The 20,992-nt window shown below is 43.8% G+C and overlaps 1 protein-coding gene and 1 pseudogene across 1 annotated transcript in view; both read left to right on the plus strand.

The window, feature by feature from the left end:
* Positions 1–20,992, plus strand: part of LOC115387982 (inter-alpha-trypsin inhibitor heavy chain H3-like) — a 39,124-nt gene that overhangs the window by 5,841 nt on the left and 12,291 nt on the right. The window contains exons 9-14 of the mRNA XM_030090891.1: positions 14,363–14,479; positions 14,616–14,784; positions 14,885–15,010; positions 15,122–15,294; positions 15,385–15,570; positions 15,673–15,812. Coding sequence (XP_029946751.1) covers positions 14,363–14,479; positions 14,616–14,784; positions 14,885–15,010; positions 15,122–15,294; positions 15,385–15,570; positions 15,673–15,812 — 911 coding nt within the window. The remainder of the gene's footprint in view (positions 1–14,362; positions 14,480–14,615; positions 14,785–14,884; positions 15,011–15,121; positions 15,295–15,384; positions 15,571–15,672; positions 15,813–20,992) is intronic.
* LOC115388893 (cysteine--tRNA ligase, cytoplasmic pseudogene) lies at positions 7,489–9,481 on the plus strand (annotated as a pseudogene).

Consider the following 20,992-nt stretch of genomic DNA (forward strand, 5'->3'; position numbering starts at 1 on the left):
ACATAACAGCACAGTTCGAAAAAAGGAGTAGGAAGAAGTAAACACTTTTTAGAGATTCCTACCCCTTTTTAACTATTAACAAGTTTTAAAATCATACATCATAGGACATCACTTAATATATGTATACATATACCGTGCAGATATCCCTATAAATACATAATATATACCCACACATACCATATAGTTATCCCCATAAATATATACTATATAACAGAATAATTATAATATACAATGGGGGAAATAAGTATTGAACGCATTAACTGTTTTGTCATTACATTTATTTCCAAAGATGCAATTCATGTGACATTTCTTCCAGACACTGGTATTAACTCAAATAATCCACACATGAAAAGAAATCACAACATTCAAATCCATAAATAGTGATTATGTGGAATTAAGTGCAATAACACAGGAAAAAAGTATTGAACACACCATGGGAAAGCTGTATAGTTTGTCAAGGAAAGGCACCATACCATCTCACACCTGAAAGTAATTAGTCTTTGTACTTCCTATAAGTGCAAACCAACATCAGCTGGGTTAGTGCTAATTGATGGCCCTATAAACAGGTTGTTTTTTCACCAAGTAGTCAAACAAGACACATCTCATGATGGGTAAAAGCAAGGAGCTCTCTCAAGACCTTCGCAGCCTGCTTGTTGCTCAGCATCAGAATGGAACTGGTTACAGACTTATCTCAAAGAATCTGAGTATTCCAGTAAGCACCGTTGGGGCCATTATCCGCAAGTGGAAGAAGCATCACCTTATCATCAACAGGCCGCGCACAGGAGCTCCTCGCAAGATTTCTGACCAGGGAGTCAGAAAGATGGTCAGAAGAGTTCTCAAAGAGCTAAGGACCACCCGGAAAGCACTCCAGCAAGACATGGAGGCAGCAGGTACAAGTGTTACAGAGAAAACGATAGGCAATGCACTCCACCGCCATGGCCTCTATGGACGCTCAGCCCGCAAGACTCCGTTCCTCAAAAAAAGGCATGTTGAAGCTCGTCTAAAGTTTGCTAAACAGCATCTGGATAAGCCTGTGGAATACTGGGAGAATGTTGTCTGGTCAGATGAGACCAAAATTGAACTTTTTGGCTGTCATACTACACACCATGTTTGGAGGAGAAATGGCACTGCACATCACCCAAATAACACTATACCAACAGTGAAGTTTGGTGGTGGAAACATCATGGCATGGGGTTGTTTCTCATCTCGTGGTACTGGCAGACTTCATATAATTGAAGGAGCAATGAATGGAAACATCTATCGGCAAATTCTTGAGATGAACCTCCTGCCATCCACCAGGATGATGAAGATGAGACGGGGCTGGACCTTTCAACAGGACAACGATCCGAAGCACACGGCAAAGTTGACTCTCGAATGGTTTAAAAAAAAGAAAATCAATGTGTTAGAATGGCCCAGTCAATCACCTGACTTAAATCCGATCGAACATTTGTGGAAAGAACTAAAGATAAGGGTTCACCAGAGGGCACCAAAGAATATTCAGGATTTGAAGACAATCTGTGCGGAGGAATGGGCAAAAATCACACCTGAGCAGTGTGGGCGATTAGTTCATACATACAACAAGCGTCTGGAAGCAGTCATTGCAAACAAAGGTTTCTCCACAAAGTATTAAACGAGTCTCAGATAGTGTGTTCAATACTTTTTTCCTGTGTTATTGCACTTAATTCCACATAATCACTATTTATGGATTTGAATGTTGTGATTTCTTTTCATGTGTGGATTATTTGAGTTAATACCAGTGTCTGGAAGAAATGTCACATGAATTGCATCTTTGGAAATAAATGTAATGACAAAACAGTTAATGCGTTCATTACTTATTTCCCCCATTGTAACTACAGTATAACAGCAATATATCAATTTCCACTATATGTATAATACTCAACACTATTTGTTATCATCATCCAGAGTTCCAGACTTCCTCCTCCATATACTTATTAAGAAATATTTTTTTGTACTTTTTTTTAAACAGATTTATGTTGCTACTTTGTTTTATTTCTGGGTCCAGACTGTTCCACAGAGCCACTCCACAGCTTGACATGCACATACTTTTCAGTGTAGTTCGAACTTTTGGTTTTTTATAATTCAGGTCTCCTCTTAGATTATAACCACCCTCCCTTTCCGCAAACATCCCCTGTATATTTTTTGGCAGTAAATTATTTCTTGCTTTGAACATTCTTTGTGCTGTTTTGAATTTGACTAGATCCATGAATTTCAACAAGTGTGATTTTATGAATAGTGGGTTTGTGTGGTCTCTGTATCCTGCATTGTTTATTATCCTTACTGCTCTTTTCTGTATCGTGCATATCGGCTGTAGAGTGGTTCTGTAGCTGTTTCCCCAGACCTCAACACAATAAGACAGATATGGCAAAAAAAGTGTGCAATATAAGGTGTGAAGTGACTTAATGTCCAGGATATGTTTAGTTTTCCACAGTATTGATGTGCATTTTGCCAGTTTTGCTCGTATGTAACTCACATGAGGTTTCCAGCAGATTTTGTTGTCCAGAATCCAGAATCCAAGAAATTTAATTTCACTTACTCTCTCTATTTTGTTATCATCTATTATAAGTTCTACATTACAATCCATTCTGTGTCTCCCAAACAGCATGATCTTTGTTTTACTTAGATTTAATGATAATTTATTTTTATCAAACCATAGTTTTAATTTATTCATTTCTGTTGTGATGGTCTCCAAAATCTGCTGCAAATTCTCACCGGAACAAAAAATATTTGTGTCATCCGCAAACAGAATAAATTTCAATAATTTAGATACACTACATATGTCATTGATATACATTATGAATAATTTTGGTCCTAATACTGACCCCTGCGGTACCCCACATGTAATATTCATCAGTTTTGATTTATGATTCCCTATCTGTACAAACTGTTGCCTGTTTCTTAAGTAACTCGATATCCAACTCAACCCGACTCCTCTAATACCGTAGTTATCTAATTTCTTTATTAATATATTATGGTCAATGGTATCAAATGCTTTCTTTAAATCCACAAATAGTCCTATTGCTACTTTTTTATTGTCCATACAGTCTGTGATTTCTTCTATTAATTCCATTAATGCCAGAGATGTTGATCGGTCCGTTCTAAAACCATACTGACTGTCCGTTATAAGTTTGTGCTTTTCAATAAATTTATCCAGTCTGTCCTTAAATAGTTTTTCCAGTATTTTGGAGAATTGGGGGAGTAATGAAACAGGCCTGTAGTTTGTGAACTGATGTCGATCTCCGGATTTAAACAGTGGTATTACTTTAGCTATTTTCATTTTGTCTGGGAATGTACCTGATTGAAAAGACAAGTTGCAGATGTAGATGATTGGTTTTGCAATTCCTTCAATAACTGACTTTACTGTGGACATGTCTATATCATTCCAATCTTTAGAGATTTTGTTTTTACAGTTTCTTACAGTCTTAAGTCTGCCGATTCCATTCAGAATGTGTGTGTTACATAAATAATTTTACAATTCATCAAATATGATTTACAATAGCTTAAAGGTCTAATACACAATTTTCTCGAAAAGACGAAGCCCCACGTCTGTTACTCACTTTTTGAACAACGCGCATGCGCCAGACCATCCGCCCGGCTCTCCTGCTTCTCCCAGGAAACGCGGAAGTGTACGAGCGCGATCTCCTCTTCTCCGGCGTGCACGGCTCTGTTTACAGTTTCTGCGATCCGCCTCGCTCATAAATAAAGCTTTTTTTCCAAAACAGTTACAGTTTCATTATGTCAGACTCGCCATCGGTAAGTACTAGCTCAGAAGCTCACCGGCTACATAAACACTCTGAATGCGCATGCGCAAAAGGGAGAAGCTGATTGGGCGCAAGCACGTAGAACCGCCTTACGAAACCAGCTCGTCAGAATGATTGACAAACAGACCCACCAATTATTTAGGTGATCCACCCGGAAATCAAAATGTTGTATTACACCTTTAAAATACCAAGTCTTTACCAAGATTGCCCCCAACACAAACACACACACACACACACACACACACACACAAACCACCACCAATATATTGAAACTTATATTTTTCACCTGCTCTGTTATAACAGAGCAGATGAAAAATAGAAGTTTCTTATGAGCGCTCACTTCCTCAAACTTCATCCTATCTCCAAGACAGCATAAATTCAGTCATGCCGAATTTTGCCTCATATTTACCTTTATTAAACCAGATTGTGTGTTGAAGGGAAATGTAATTTATTTTGCGTGGTTTTACCGCCTGAAAAACGCCCAGCTGGCCGAAACGCTGCACCGACAAAACACGCAATTTAAGTTTCACTTTCATTTTCTTCATATTTGCGCTCCTTATTTATAATATATTATTAATTCAGCCGAGTTCAATATGGCAGATAATGAGGAATGGACCGTATTTTACCGCTGAAAGCGCGCATGTGTGTATTTTTGACGCTCAGCTGGAGCGCGGTGTGACTCTTGGGCTCTGGCACTGGACAGATTAGATTAACGGCGACATTTTTGTTGTGGTGGGATAAAGGCCTCAGTATACTCCCCCGTCGCCGCCACGGCGTTCCTACGCCGGCAACCCTACGCCGCTACTGAACATATCTTGCTCCTGCGTCAAGGGAACGCCCTCCTCTGCCAAGCCGCTAGCAGTCACAACAACAATGCGGCTTCCGTAGCTCCGGCTTTACCTAGACATAGATCTATACACATAGATTTCTAGACATAAGTATCTAGACACGCGTGCATTTACCGAACATATATCTGCATATATGACATATCTGGTGACACCGGTCTGTGGTGGAGGAGAGGCTGAGCAGACCGTGATGAAATATTGGTGAAACTAATGAGCTTTTGGACGATTAAAGCCGTTTTCGGAGCGGCTATACACGTAGCCCCGTCTGCTAACAGTGCTAACACTGCTAACACTGCTAACAGTATGGGGATGTGCGCTGCTCAATTTTGGATCTCAATTTCTCCCGAAGCACTGTTCGGATCAGAAAAGCATTTCGGGTGAGTTCTACTTTATTCTATAAACAACGCGAAAGCGGACCAATCACAGCCCTCGACGTTCACGTCACCACGCGTCGAAACGACGCGAAGTCACAATTTTCGGGAGGCGCACGTCAAGCCCCGACGTAGCCCGACGTAGCCCGTCGTAGGGCTACGACGTCTACGTCGTAGGAACGACGTAGCGGCGACGGGGAAGTATACTGAGGCCTTAAGACTCTCGCAATAACGCAGCACGTTATCGCCGTTAACGGCCCAGCTATAATATAGAGGTGTCCCCAACTAAGAATTTCCATAGTCGAATCTGACTCGTCCGATCCTGCCAATAGTCGACTGACAGTCGAATCTATCATCTTGTCTGGCTGCAGAGCATGCCTACACGGGCGTCGGAGCAGCAGAGCAGTGCGCACACGGAGTGTTGGGGCGCCTATGCCTACAGCCGGCCCTGATTGCACTAATATAATAATAATAATTAAAAAAAAAAAAAAAAAAAAAAACAGCGCAGGCAGGTTAAACAACACTTATTTTTTTTCCCTACACACTGAAACACAGACTGGAACAAAGTGTCGTAACTCTAAACATCAAACAAATGAAGTATAGTTCAAATGACCATAACCAAACCCACTTCTAACAAACGGGCATTTATATCTATTGGCTCTGCAGACAAGCTCAGATTTTTTGGCTAAACAATTTCTCATATTATCTGCTCAAATTAAATGAAATAGGCTTAATTGATCTGTGTCGGTCCGTTTCGCAGCGCAACATCCATGCAAAAACAAACACTAAATTAAATAGAATTAGCCTTTTAGATAAATAAAAATAATAATAAAAAAATCACCTAAAATATTACAATTTAACAAAATAAAAGTCAGCAATAAAAATGAGAATTGAGTAACAGAACCGTCTTTTATTAGCCCAATTATCCGGCTACTTACCAGTTTAAGGTGGAAAGCCATGTTGTGAAGTGATATGAAAGGACATAATTTGCATTTGACTTTTTTTGTATCATCTTTGACTTGGTCTGAAGTTCTGTTTTTTTTTTTTCTTCGACATTTTGAGCCTTTTAAAGTTAAGCCAAATCACCACCGAGATGCTGCTCTGTGATGGAGCTCTGCACAAAATCGGATTGTGCCACTCACCATGGTGGTTCATTCACAAACACTAAATGGATAGAATATTGAATAAAACTACAAGTTAAGTAATTTTTTCCACAGTGTATTTGATAGGCTAACATGTATATCAAATAGGCTTTATATCATGTTTATCTGGAAAAAAAACAAGCAATTCTATGTAAAATCAGCCATTCAGCACCCCCATACAGCTGTAATGGAATGGTCCTCGTTTAATAACCACATTTTTTCGATGCTTCGATTGCGTGATTGGCAGTCGAATCAGGCCCCTTCCAACAATCACTGAATCATCAACTATCTGAGGACACCCCTATATATATATATATATATATATATATATATATATATATATATATATATATATATATATATATATATATGGGGGGGGGGGGGGGGGGGGGGTTGCTGAGCAGCGATGCCGAACGATACCGATCTGTGCCGAGGAGCACCGAGGACCGCTGTGCATCAGACCGCTGCAGAGCTGGGCACACGGAACACGGAGCATCGTAGCGCCCCTTGTACGACCGCGGCGCCCCCCCGGGGACGTAGCGCCCTAGGCGGCCGTCTAGTTCGCCTATGCCTAGAGCCGGCCCTGTATATATATATATATATATATATATATATATATATATATATATATATATATATATATGTATACATATATATGAATGAATGAATTTTATTAAAGTGTCATCCACTCAATGTGCCCAGCTCACATGGGCTTATGAGACACTAAACATATACAGCATTGCATAGTGTGCAATAAAATATACAATACATTTTTTCTCTTTTCCCAAGCTTTACAAATAAAGTTGACTGTATGAAAAACTCCCTTTCTAAAACATATTTTCAGTTTATCGGAATCATTTCAGAAAAAGAAATTATTACAAGACAAACTCATTTTTTCAAAAAACAAGCTCCTGAGTTCATCATAGAGAGGACAATGGAACATGAAATGAATCGCATCCTCAGTTTGTTTTAAGTCACAGAGCAGGCACAATCTCTGTTCCTCAGGTTCACCTCTAAACCTGTCTGTTTGTATGGCCTGAGGTAAAGTACCAAAACGTAACTGGATGCAGAGAGATCTTTAGGTTTTGGATAGATTTTGTTTAACATATTTTTCAACGTCATATTTGTTTTTTTTAAGGCAATAAGTTCTTAATTTGGGTTTATTCCATATTTCTGAAAACCATTTTTCTTTATATTCTTTCAAGAATATATGTTTTAACTCTTTAATATTACAACGTAATCTGTTGTGAAGTACATATGACTGATCACAATTGGAAAACAAAGATCTCACTTCGCTGGCCCAAGGAGATACCTTTGATATTTCCCAGTTGAAAATCTTTTTAGTCTTCCGGACACGTTACTGTTGCATCAGCATCCAGAAAACCGGCACCGCGGGGAAATGTCCACCTCCGGAGACTCAGGTAAAGGGAAGCGGGTCCAGCCTCCCTGGAGTCCTCCAGAGGGAACTGCCGGCCCGCAGCTGCGACTGTACAACAGCCTGACCAGGACCAAGGAACCGTTCGTTCCTCAGAGAGGGAACAAGGTGACGTGGTACTGCTGTGGACCGACGGTGTACGACGCCTCGCACATGGGCCACGCCAGGTCCTACATCTCCTTCGACATCCTGCGGCGGATCCTGAGGGATTACTTCAAGTACGACGTCCTGTACTGCATGAACATCACCGACATCGACGACAAGATCATCAAGCGAGCTCGACAGAACTTCCTGCTGGAGGAGTACAAGAAGAAGAAGCTTCCTGCTGAAAACGTCCTGAAGGACGTCCTGACAGCCAGAGAGCCCTTCCAGGCCGTCCTGTCCTCCACCGCCGACCCCGATAAGAAGCAGATGCTGGAGCGTCTGGACGCCGCCGTCTCCGCCGCCCTGCAGCCGCTGCAGGACGCCCTGGAGCGCCGGGCCGCCGCCGCCGAGGTCCAACCTCTGGCTCAGGCCCTGCTGGACCGCTCCGGGGACCTGCTGGCCGACTGGCTGGACCAGCAGCTCGGCAGCAGCGTGACGGAGAACTCCATCTTCTCCACCCTGCCGAGACACTGGGAGGACGAGTTCCACCGGGACATGGACGCTCTCAACGTCCTCCCTCCAGACGTCCTGACCCGGGTCAGTGAATACGTCCCTGAGATCGTCGACTTCGGTTACGGGTACGAGTCCAACGGCTCGGTCTACTTCGACACGTCCCGGTTCGATTCCAGTCCACTGCACTCCTACGCCAAGCTGGTCCCCGAGGCGGTGGGGGACATCAGGGCCCTGCAGGAGGGAGAGGGCGACCTCAGCGTCTCGGCCGACCGGCTGAGCAAGAAGAAGTCGCAGAACGACTTCGCCCTGTGGAAGGCGTCCAAACCCGGAGAGCTGTCCTGGGACTCGCCCTGGGGCAAGGGCCGTCCCGGCTGGCACATCGAGTGCTCGGCCATGGCCGGGTCCATCCTGGGGGAGTCCATGGACATCCACGGCGGCGGATTCGACCTGCGCTTCCCTCACCACGACACCGAGCTGGCCCAGTCCGAGGCCTTCTTCTAGAACGACCACTGGGTGCGCTACTTCCTGCACACGGGTCACCTGACCATCGCCGGCTGCAAGATGTCCAAGTCCCTCAAGAACTTCATCACCATCAAGGACGCCCTGTCCAAGAACACCGCCCGGCAGCTGCGCCTGGCGTTCCTCATGCACTCCTGGAAAGACACGCTGGACTACTCCTCCAACACCATGGAGTCGGCCGTGCAGTACGAGAGGTTCCTCAACGAGTTCTTCCTGAACGTGAAGGACGTCCTGCGAGCGCCGGCCGACGCCTCGGAGCAGTTCGAGAAGTGGGAGGCGGCCGAGGTGGAGCTGAACGACAGCTTCTCTGACAGGAAGCGCTCCGTGCACAAGGCGCTGTGTGATAACCTGGACACCCAGGCGGCGCTGGAGGAGCTGCGGCTGCTGGTGAGCCAGGCGAACGGCTACATGGCGTCCAGGAAGAGCAGCAGGAGGCCGGCCAATCGGCTGCTGTGGGGGGCGTGGCCAACTACCTGACCAGCATGCTCAAGATCTTCGGAGCGATCGAAGGACCAGCTTGTCTTGTGACCAAATGTAGATATAAGCAGGAATCTATTTCTATTGTATTCCCTCTCTTTCGGAAAAGGTTACTGTTTTTCCTTTATTTTGGTTTAATCTGCAGATGAATTCGATTTTTAGATTAATCAAGTTTTAAGATTGCAGAGTGAATCTCTCTCAGAGAACCAATCATCAATCACATCATAGATTAATCAACCCCGTCGTGATCAGACAGGCTATTAGATTGAAAAATTTGAATATAAATTCAAATCTTGGGTGTCCACAGTAGACTTGAGGTTAAAAATAGTGGAGTAGATTACATGTTCAACAAGCAAATTTGTTGACTCATTGATGGATTCCTTATTTTAAACAGGTAAAAAGCAGGAAACAAAACAAACAGGTTGAAACCTTCCCTTTGGTTAAATCCCTGCTTATTTTTCTTAACTTCCTGTTCTTCCTCCCTGTTCATCAAACTCTTCATCTCTTCACTTCACTCCACCTCTCTGTCTTTCTCTCTCTCTGTCTCTCTCTCTGTTCTGTCTCTCTCACCCTGCCTGTCTCTCTCTCTGTTCTGTCTCTCTCACTCTGTCTCTCTGTTCTGTCTCTCTCTCTTCTGTCTCTCTGTTCTGTCTCTCTCTCTGTCTCTCTCTCTTCTGTCTCTCTCTCTCTATCCTGTCTCTCTCTCTCTGTCTATCTCTCACTCTATCGCTCTCTACCTCTGTCTCTCTCTCTGCCTCTCTCTTTCTTTCTCTCTCTCTTTGCCTGCCTCTCTCTCTTCAGCATTTCTATCCTCACACTTCTCTTCAACAACCGGTTTTGTGGCACGAGTGAGGAGTCGCAATCCGTGTTTTACACAGAACCAGCAAATCAAAACCACCATGCATTAAAGTAAACTTTAATTCTCTCGGTGTTCTCAGATCACTCGGTTGTCTGCGTAACCAGCCAGAAATCATCGCTCGGGCCGTAGATTGTGACTCTTCTAAACATTCCAATATCTTGGTCCTGCCGACCACCCTGACCGGTGTGAACTTATCGAATAGTTGCTGAAAACTTTCAACGGGATCAGACCACGCCGTGCTGTTCTACTTCCTGTCTCTTCTTTTCCTATGCTTAACACTTTGGTGTTTACCAAACGTTTAGCACAAACAATAACTGCACACAAAACAGCAACACAAACAGCAACACATGTCCTCTACAAACCTAAACAACCTCCCAGCATCATGACCTTCTTCTTTATTTACCCCCTTTTCTTTTAACGTGAAAGAGAGAGTCAGAGTCGTGAGGTGTGACCTGCAGAATCACACTCACCACGTTTTCAAAAAGTTTCACCAGTAGAAACTTCCACACGCGACGCCACCCACAGTTGCAACAGTGCAGGTCAGCCCGTTAGGGAAATCATCAACCCTTCTGTTACATGCACCAGGCCCGCCCTGGTGAAGAGGCTATATTAAGATACCCCCCAAGCTCTGCGGTGCGTCAATCTCGGATCGGATCCAATCCGAGTGAAAACAAAGTCGCTTCAGGGACTCAGCCCTTCCACGCCAGTGGCCCCCAGGGCCGTCCAGACTCCAAGTCTAGAAACTCTTCCTAAGCTCTCTCAGCCACAGTTCCAAGTTAGAATTAAATTATTATTACAACCCAATTGTTACTAATCATTAGCAATTGATTGATAAGAATCAATCAAAAATTTAGGGACATCTTTGGCTCTTTATGTTTAGAAATTTGCTTTTACAATTCCAATCAACTATGAAATAGTTCTTTTATCTAGTCAAACATCCCCACAGGTAAGGCATTACTTCCTGAGTTAAATATTTAACAGAGGAAACATTTGCACTCACTTCGTTTATGTTGTATTTAGATCCCGGACGAGCCCCCAAACTGTTGTGGAATTTTTGGTGAATCAGAGCCAAAGATGACAAGTCAAGGTGTTGACCCTGCACAAGGAGGATTTATTGAGGATTGCAGAGGAAGCACACACAAATCAGCTGATTGAGAGCAAGGCTGTTGCTCCGGAGAGAATCCAACCCGACTCTGGCAGGACTTCCGGCCATGCCAGGTCATATAGCTAGATCTCACGAGACTAGCAGACGCTGTTTCCAAGTGACTTCAGACAAAACAGAGCGGCCTTCACACTGTGTTCCTGAGAACTTTGAAAACAAAGCATTATTCCACATCAGTCTGTCCTCTGGCATATTTACCAATATGTTCCAAAGACGCAGCATTTCACATTTATGTCTAACATTTGATGGTTTCCAGCCTATATCTCCTCTGAGATCTGTAGTTCCTATGCTGGACCGTCCAACGGACTGTACTCAACATAGTCCTAGGCTTTACTTTTTATTGTCTCATGCTAGCTGTTGCCAAAGCTGTCCATCCCTGGGAGAGGGATCCCTCCATACTGTGGTTCTCCCCAAGATTTCTTCTTTTCCCACTGGGTTTTTGGAGTTTTTTCTTGCCGGATGTGAGGGTCTAAGGCGGTGGTTGCTTCGTTTTGTCTCGCTACTGTGAATTTGACATATTAATATTATACTTATTCACGGTTTTTATTTTTACCAATCAATGTAACATCTTGAAGCCCTCTGAGGCAACTGTTGTTGTGATACTGGGCTATACAAAAATAAATTTAATTGATTGATTGATTGATTGATCTCCACACATAGCAGCTATTGGAGTGCGTTTATGAACTCTCAAAAAAGAGCGAATCGCTCTGTGTTGAACTGTGTCAGAGTTGGTCAGGGTTGGTCTGTTCTTTAAAACCCCAGACCCTGCTGCATAATCTGAGACATAACAAACCCCAGCTCTGTACAGATAGGTAAATGATTTAAAGCCTAGGTCTCTACAGTACTTATATATATATATGTGTGTGTGTGTGTGATATATGTGTATATATACAGTGGTGGGCACAGCTAACCAAAAAGTTAGCTTCGATAACCGTTCTTCCGCTAACTGAAAAGTTAGCTTCGATAACGCTAAACCGATAAACTGCTAAAAGATTTAGCCGAAGCTAACAATAACCGTAAGCAAGCACGTACGTGAGTCATTCAAATATCCCCGGAATCTTGAGTTCCAGGGCTTTCTAACAGTTTTTGAATCGTTTCAATCGGACAAACGGATCGGGAGTTATATGCATTACAAAATCCATGTTTTTTCGAAACAATTTTCAGCATTTTTTTTAACCGCAGAGAAGAGACTTTTCATTACTTTGCACAGTAATGGAAGCACGTACGAGAGGTGTTCAAGTACCCTCGGAAACCAGAGTCGCTAATGTGTAAATTTAGTCCGCTAATGTTTTTCAAAATTAGCTGAACAGCTAATCCGCTAATGAAAACACTAGCTTCGCTAATTAGTGGTTAGCTGATTAGCGGACTGCGCCCACCACTGTATATATATATATATATATATATATATATATATATATATATATATACATACACACACACACATACATACATATATATATATATATATATATATATATATATATATATATACACACACATATATATGTGTGTGTATAAATATATATATGTGTGTGTGTATGTATATATATATATATATATATATATATATATATATATATATATATATATATATATATATATATATATACATACATACATATAAAACTGCTGTAGCTTCTATAAACTATACGACGAAGGCCACCATGCCCGGAGGTCAAGGTCTCTATTGTTATTCGTCCGTTTATTGTTGTTCTCCTCTATTATACTAACGCCCAAATAAACGCCAATTTGACCCCCTAAACATGTATGAAAACTCACTAAATTTGGCATGCACATCATGACCGGCGAAAAATTTTATAAAATCCAAAAACAACCACAATCAGCTCTCTAGCGCCACCTATATCCCAAAAAACGTCTAAAACAGTCGCTACGGCCCACAGGAATGTCGTACAGAGATCAAACCAACCTTCACGCGTTCGTCTCATCAAGATCTACATTTCAAGTGCTGACACTCCTGACCTAAATCCAACAGGAAGTCCGCGATTTCCCTTTCAAAGTAAAATTTTGGTCAAAATCACTCTTGATGAAAAAATGATCTCCTCCGAGACCGTTTGTCATACAGACGTCAGAGTCACGCATCGTGATAGAGGACAAAATTCTCTACAAAAGTTGTGAACAACTTTCTCAGAAGTCTAACGGTGTGGACTTTATTAGCGTTCAAAGTTTGAAGGCTGAAATCCTGCCTTGCTCCTGCGCTCATCCGTTATAATGGGAAAAAAGGACGAAAATTCGCCTTTTTTCAGCACCTCAAACAAGCGTCGACTGTGGCTAAACCGTCACTCCTATCAACAAATTGAGCACACGAAAAGCGTCACCAGGTCCTTCCGAACAATGATGTCACATAAGTGCGAAAAATATCATGATATATGTACGTTTTCACAGGTATGAAAAGGTGTGCGCTCTGCAGTTTTTTTGCTCTCAGTTATAATGGAGCCGGATGGGAAAAAATCTCGCGCTTCCCACAAACTGAGGCCTCTACAGTCGAAACTAAAAGTCTGACTGCTCTGAAAGCCTCACCAACTGAAAGACAACTAATTTTCCTATCAAACATGATATTTTTTGTTCAGTTTTGCAAAACAGGAAAGGAACAAGGAGCAGTTGTTTCCCAAAGAGAAACTTTAATTTTCTCCTCTCTCCACTCTAACTGACATTACCATATATGGCCGTACAGTGCAGTTACACAGCTGACAGCAGCTGTCAATCAAACTCTGATACTCAGTGCCTTCATTCAGTGACTCTCAAAAGCAGATGGGAGAAGCTAACAGCTCCATTTTAGTGAATTACAGATGCTAACAGCTCCCATGTTAGTGGGTGGACGTCTCAGTCACGGGCCGGCAAGGAGGCTCGGTCCAGACCAATGCCGCTTGCGGCTTTAATTTTAATAATAAAGTGAAACCAATTAAATCAGTTCAAAAGATGGATGAAAACAGTCTGTTGGAATCACCTTCTGCCTCCAGGCACTCTGTGTTGAATAAGGTGGTGTGGAAATTAGGTGAACTGCATTTTCAAATCATTTACATGTTTACAACATATTTCAGCTTTTTGAAATTGTGGTTGTACAAAAAAAAAAGTCTGAATGACAAAAAAAAAAAAGATTTTGTTTCATATTCTGCCATTCTTTCTGATTTACTCCAGCTGTTTCTTACATTTTTCAGATTGTGAACGGATACTTTGTGCACTTCTTTGCTCCACCAGTGCTCCCTAGAGTGCCAAAGAATGTGGTGTTTGTCATTGACAGGAGCGGATCAATGAGTGGAACGAAGATGCAACAGGTGAGAGATTTACACACTGATGATGGCTCAAAGGCTCAAACAAACACAGATTTCAGTTTACTTCGTGTGTGTGTGTGTGTGTGTGTGTGTGTGTGTGTGTGTGTGTGTGTGTGTGTGTGTGTGTGTGTGTGTATAGACACGAGAGGCAATGCTGGCCATCCTCAAAGACCTGGACGAAGAGGACCACTTTGCTCTCGTCCCGTTCGACAGTGTAACTGAAGTCTGGAAGGAATCACTCACCAAAGCAACCAAGCAAAATGTGTCTGATGCCATGAACTATATCAGGACAATAGATGCCAGGGGATGTTAGTAAATTAAAAGACAACAGCAACAACTCAAAAACATGTACTATTATACTACAAATTACAACAAAGATAATTTCATGTGTGTGTGTTTTCTTTTTAGCAACAGGCATGACTTCTGGAGTATTAAGAGGAATAGACATGCTGAAAAAAGGCCGACAGGAGAACAGACTCCCTGAGAGAAGCACTGATATGATCATTTTACTGACTGATGGGATGCCAGATGGTGGTAAGTTGATGGAGTGTGTATGCACTGTTTGATACACACAACATTGATTCTGACAACTTAATCTTCCATTTCACATTATGTTCATCTTTGCTCTGAACTTTACCTATGAAGGATCATCTTATGTGCAGTCGAATGTTGGCTCGGCCATGGGAGAAAAGATGTCACTGTACTGTTTGGGATTTGGAAATGATGTGGATTACAACTTTCTGGATGTGATGAGCAGAGAAAACAGAGGAATGGCTCGTAGGATCTATGAAGCTTCAGATGCAACACTGCAGCTCCAGGTGAAGAATCGAGAGTCTTTATTCGTTCATCTTTCCAGATCTGATTTGTTCTATAACATGTGTTGAAGAGTTTACTTTTGTTTCTTCCAGGGTTTCTATGAAGAAGTGGCCAGTCCTCTGCTTTTAGATGTGGACCTGCGCTATCCTGACAATGCAGTTGACTTCTTGACCACCAACAACTTTGTCCAGTTGTTTAACGGCTCAGAGATTGTGGTGGCTGGGCGGCTGACAGACAACAACCTGGATAACTTCTTAGTAGAAGTGCTCGGCCAGGGGGTGAGGCAACGGCATTGGCGGGAATACAGAGACAGAAGAATCCTGAGAAAGTGAATGCTTGCTCACTGCTCTGCTCTTTCTCTTCTGTTTTCCGGCTGTTAGTCTGAAGGAGACTACAAGGTGAAAGGCCAGGCCAGTGCTCTGGACTGGACAGCAATGTACCCCAATGATGAGTACATCTTTGGAGATTTTATTGAGCGTCTGTGGGCATACCTCACCATCCAACAGTCACTGGAGAAGAGGTCTGTGACGTTCATGATAATCCAGCATCTTTTGGATAAAATCCTCTTTTAAGGTTTTTTTCTGGTCTTTATGATGGTAGATTTAAAAAAAAAAAAAAAAAAAACCCTACAGGCTTACAGATGAATCAAAAATCAACAATCTTTATTACCTCCGCCAAGGAGGTTATGTAATCACGTCGGTTTGTTGGTTTGTTGGTTGGTTTGTTAGCAACATTACGGAAAAAGTTATGGACGTATTGCAATGAAACTTTGTGGAAAGGTGGGTCTTGGGTAAAGGTATATGAAATCTGTTTTATTTTTTCCCCAATTCTGTTTTATTTTTTCCCAAATTCCGTTTTTTCCGTTTTAATATTTCTGAATTTGGTATTTTGTTTTTTATGCTCATTTTTACCATAAAAAAAAGGTGTCTGGTAAGTGGAAATGAATAAATGTCCACAATTTAATAGGATATAACAGTCCATTTAATGTTTAAAGTCCTGCAACAAAGAAATACTTTTCAATTAGTCGCATGTGTCTTTGTGAGTCCAGTCCACAGTACGTTGACAGCATTTACAAAAAAGCTTTTCCCCTGAGGCATAGAAGTCCGTGTACTCTTCTGCTCTGTATTTAGCGCTTAGCGTGGCGTTTCGGAACTTTTTTGAATGTGTGAGAGGGGAGGGAGCAGCTCACCTGGACATCGTGTTGTTGCATCACGTCACGTCGCGGCTGCAACGCGCGTTCACATTTGTTTTCAATTGTATTTTGACGCAACATTGTGGAAAGCATTTAGCGGTGTGAATGCAGCTTTAGCATGTTAGCAGCGCTGTGGAAGTGATGTACACGTTGCAGCAGCTCGGGCGGTCCCCCCGGCATGTTTGCTTTGCACTATAAGGTTCCATTTTCTCCCGAAAACTGAATTTCAGGCCAGATTAGAACGAATTCCGCAACATTCCGCGTTTTATTCTAATTCCATTTTTATTGGTAATTTCTGCGATTCCGTTAACACGGATTTCATATGGCTCTAGTCTTGGGCTCACTTAGAATCCAATAAATTTTGGTGATGATACAGATCACTGTCTGGATCCATGAATTTTCAAAAGGATTCTTTATCATTGAGAGATAGGGCAGTCTTTGACATAGTTGGGCAGGCCCGCCGACAAGGGGGGACAAACGGGTCTGTTGTCCCGGGCCCAGAGTTGGGGGGGGCCCAGAATTACTGTATTTTACGCACTATAAGGCGCACGTAAAAGCCTGTAATTTTCTCAAAATCCAACAGAGCGCCTTATAATTCGATGTGCCTTTTTTGTGGGAATTACGGTAATCACCCTGATCATATGCGCAAACAACCCCTGTTTGCTAAGCTGCTAAGCTAGCTAGTTTAAACAGAATGGAGCACGGCACGCGGCTGCACAGCCAGCCGACGTGGGGAGCAGTTGGACGCTGGGCGGCAGCCTGCCCGCTGCGACTCCGAGAATGGCCGGCAGCCCACCCGCCGGGACGCCGGGAGCAGCTGGCCAGCTGCGGCTGAGCTGTCGGCGGGACACTTCACTCAGGAGACCGCAGCTGGCTGAACCCCGGTGACCAAGCGAGTTAGACCAGTCGTGGCCGCTCTGAGCTGCACATCCGTGAAGAGGAGCGATCCTCAGTCAAACTCGCTTTGATATGACACTTTACTCACACATTTCAACCGAGAATATAACCACCTAGACTGCCAATATGTATTTCTCTCATACTATTCTATACATCCTATGCGCCTTAAAATGTGGTGCGCCCCATGTATGAATTTTTTTTTAATAAAAACCATTCATTGACTGTGCGCCTATTAATCCAGTGAGCCTTTTAGTGTCGAAAATACGGTAAAGGTGGGGGGGCCCATCCAGCACCCTGCTCACGGCTCCCGACGCAGCATGCAGGCACCGTGCTGCTCCGCACCACTCCGCGCCCCCCCCCCCTGGTCCAACACCGTATGCAGGCACCGTGCTGCACCTCTCCGCGCGCCGCACGCCACAGCGCTCCGCTCCGATCAGTCGGGACTGGGCCCAACTAACAGTAAGGCCCAATCCCATTTCTCTTTCTCGCCCTCCCCCTTGGCCCTACCACTTAGCCCTACCCCTATGAAACGCAGTGCTAAGGGGTAGGGCAGAAAGTAAACCCCTCTAAATTGGGACACCCCTCCGACAATCGCGTACGTCATCAGTAGTCGCCGCTGCCGATGACATAGGCAGATGCAACAATTGTTTGCCGAAGAAGAATGTTTTTCTTACATTTTAAAACTTTATTAATTGACAAAATACTGACATTTATGTACTTCTTTCGTTGTGGACGCCGCCATCTTGCCGATCTTAGAAGGTTCTCTGGGAAATCTGTCATCCCGTGGTGGCCGGTGGCGAGGGGGGCTTGTTTTGTTTGCCTGGACCGTGGCTGGCGGCTGGGGTTAGTTCACTTCCGCATTGGCGGCGGCACTCGTTTCCCACCCGCACATTCCAGGCGAGCAGTGTTGAAGAAACCAGTTTATTGAAAACTAGAATTTAGCACTCAGAGAGCGCAGACCTCCGCCACAGTTCAAATCAGTCACCAACAACCATAAGAACACCATATATGATCACACAACATTGTGTTTGGGGGTGTGATCGGAGCGGAGCGCTGCAGCGTGTGGTGCCTCTGTCTGTCGCCCTGTCACCCTCTCTCCCTGTGTGTGTGTGTGTGTGTGTGTGTGTGTGTGTGTGTGCGTGTGTGTGTGTGTGTTAATCTGAAAAGGAAAACCGAAAAGCAACATAATTTATGTTATTTTACTTCATTTTAATTTGAAAATTGACCGGATTCTCTCGTATTTTCCGTTCCTGACTTCCTGTGAGGTGCGATCTGCTCTGTCCAGCTTTACAACTGGCAGTGCACGGTGCTCGCGGAGAAAATAGAGAGGAGCGGAGTGGCCGTGGTCCACGGCGCGAGGTGCTACGCACGGTCCCCCGCGTCTCCTGTATGAACTGTCAAATAGGTTAACAGGGTCCCCGATCTGACAGTCGGTGCGCGGCGCTTCCCACTTCCGCGTCCAAAGCCGCGCATCCTGTGTGAACCAGGCGTTTGTCGCCCCCTGTCGGCGGGCCTGCCCAACCATGTGAAAGACTCCCTATCTCTCAATGATAAAGAATCCTTTAAAAAATTCCTGGATCCAGACAGTGATCTGGATCATCACCAAAATTGAATCAATTCTAAGTTAGCCCAAGACCCACCTTTCCACAAAGTTTCATTGCAATCCGTCAGTTACTTTTTCCGGGATCTTGCTAACAAACCAACCAACAAACCAACAAACCGACATGATTCCATAACCTCCTGGCGGAGGTAATAATAATTGGCTATCTGTTGTCTTTGGAGTGCGCCTGGAATGCGCAGGTGTAGAAATGATCGCTCCCGCCAATGCAGAAGTGAATTAACTCCGCCCGCCAGTCATGGTCTAGGCTGACAGAACAAGCGCCCCTTGCCCCACTGGATCATACCCCTCCGTTTGAAGTGTGCCTCTCGAGAATCTCCTTTTGAAGGGGTGACTGGCCCTCCTTCTTGGCCCTACCCCTACGTCATAATGACAATTGAGACACTCCTACCCCTCCACGTGAACGCGCAAAACGAGGGGAAGGGCCAAGGGGGAGTGCTAATGGGTGAAATGGGATTCAGCCTAAGTTGTCCCGGGCCCAGGCAAAGCTGTCAGTGGGCCTGTAGTTGGGCATAACTCAACAATAAATGACAAGGGGGCTTAGCAAAAAATTACAGTCTAAGTTCTTCAATGACTCTAAGAGATATCAGCAGCTGATCCAGATCACGGAAGTATTCCGGATACCAGGATCCAGAACAGACAAAAATAGGGGAATTCCGGAGTGTCAGTCACTGTGAGGCAACACATTGAGATATGAACATGCAACAGACAGCTTTCTCCCATACATTGTTTGTGTTGGGGAGAAATAAAATGGTGTTTTATTATATATGGTGTTCTTATTGTTGTTGGTGACTGATTTGAGCTGTGGCGGTCTGCGCTCTCTGAGTGCCAAATTCTAGTTGTCATTGTGTAGAGTGCAACAAAATTTTGATCAGCAGCTCTTGCAAAACACATAACATACAGTAAAAAGACAACTAGAGACAGTGACTAGTGCACAGTGAAATTAAATCTTCAAGGTGACTGGCTTAGATATGTTGCAAATATAGATCTCTGTGAGTGTGTCTAGGGGTGGGGGGGAGGATGGGGTGATGGACTTCACAGCTCTGGGGAAAAAGCTGTGCTTCAGTCTGTTTGTATGGACTCTGATGCTCCTGTACCTCTTTTCCCAGAGGGAAGGGGTACAAACAGTCCATGGCCTGGGTGGGTGGGGTCTGCAGTTATACGACCAGCCCTCCTTCGAACTCGGCTGTCGTGTATTGAGTCCAGAGGATTCCCCACAATCCCTTGTGCTGTTTTCACCACCCTGGCCAACACCTTCTTGTCCTGTGCTGTTTCCGTACTACATTGTTGCACTCAGACAGAGGATGCTCTCAACTGTGGCTCTATAGAAGTTTGTCAGAAGCTGAGGGGAGAGTCCAATCCTTTTCAGCTTCCAGAGGAAGGAGAGCCTTTAGTGGTCCTTCTTCAGCAGGTGAGATGTGTGTGTGGACCAAGTGAGGTCAGATCAGTGGCGATTGCTCTAAGACTGCAAGGGAAGCTCAACTTCCCCTAAAATGTAAAAAAAAAATAAGTGGTCCAATATTTACTGTTGTGTGAACATTTTGATTTTGACTAAATATGCACTACAGCACGTTCGTCTTTTGTTCAGAATCAGCTACTTATCTCAGGTAATTGACTCAACTTTTTTCTCACTCCTCCTCGCAGCGGCATGGCACTTTAAACAGCTTTAAACAGTTGCTGGACGTCCATGCGGAAGCGAGAGTGGGTTGTTCCACTGCAGTGAAACTGGATGCTCATTGGATAAAATGCTGGGCTGGTCCTGCCCATTGGACTACCGGGCTTCAATGGGGGTCTATGGGGCAGTGGGCTGGCCTGGATGCTGAGCTTCTGCGTGCTGATTGATCTGTCTGAAGCTTGATTAACAGCGAAATGAACAAATCAGTGATCTTGAAGTAAAAAAAAAAAAATGCACCAAAGCGCTTCTGAAGTTTTTCATTCTGTTGTTCTGAGTTCATTTGAAGGCTTCACTGATCCTCGGAGACTTTGTGTTTGT

The sequence above is a fragment of the Salarias fasciatus genome, chromosome 5 (assembly GCF_902148845.1).
Source record: "Salarias fasciatus chromosome 5, fSalaFa1.1, whole genome shotgun sequence".
Classification (NCBI taxonomy): domain Eukaryota; kingdom Metazoa; phylum Chordata; class Actinopteri; order Blenniiformes; family Blenniidae; genus Salarias; species Salarias fasciatus.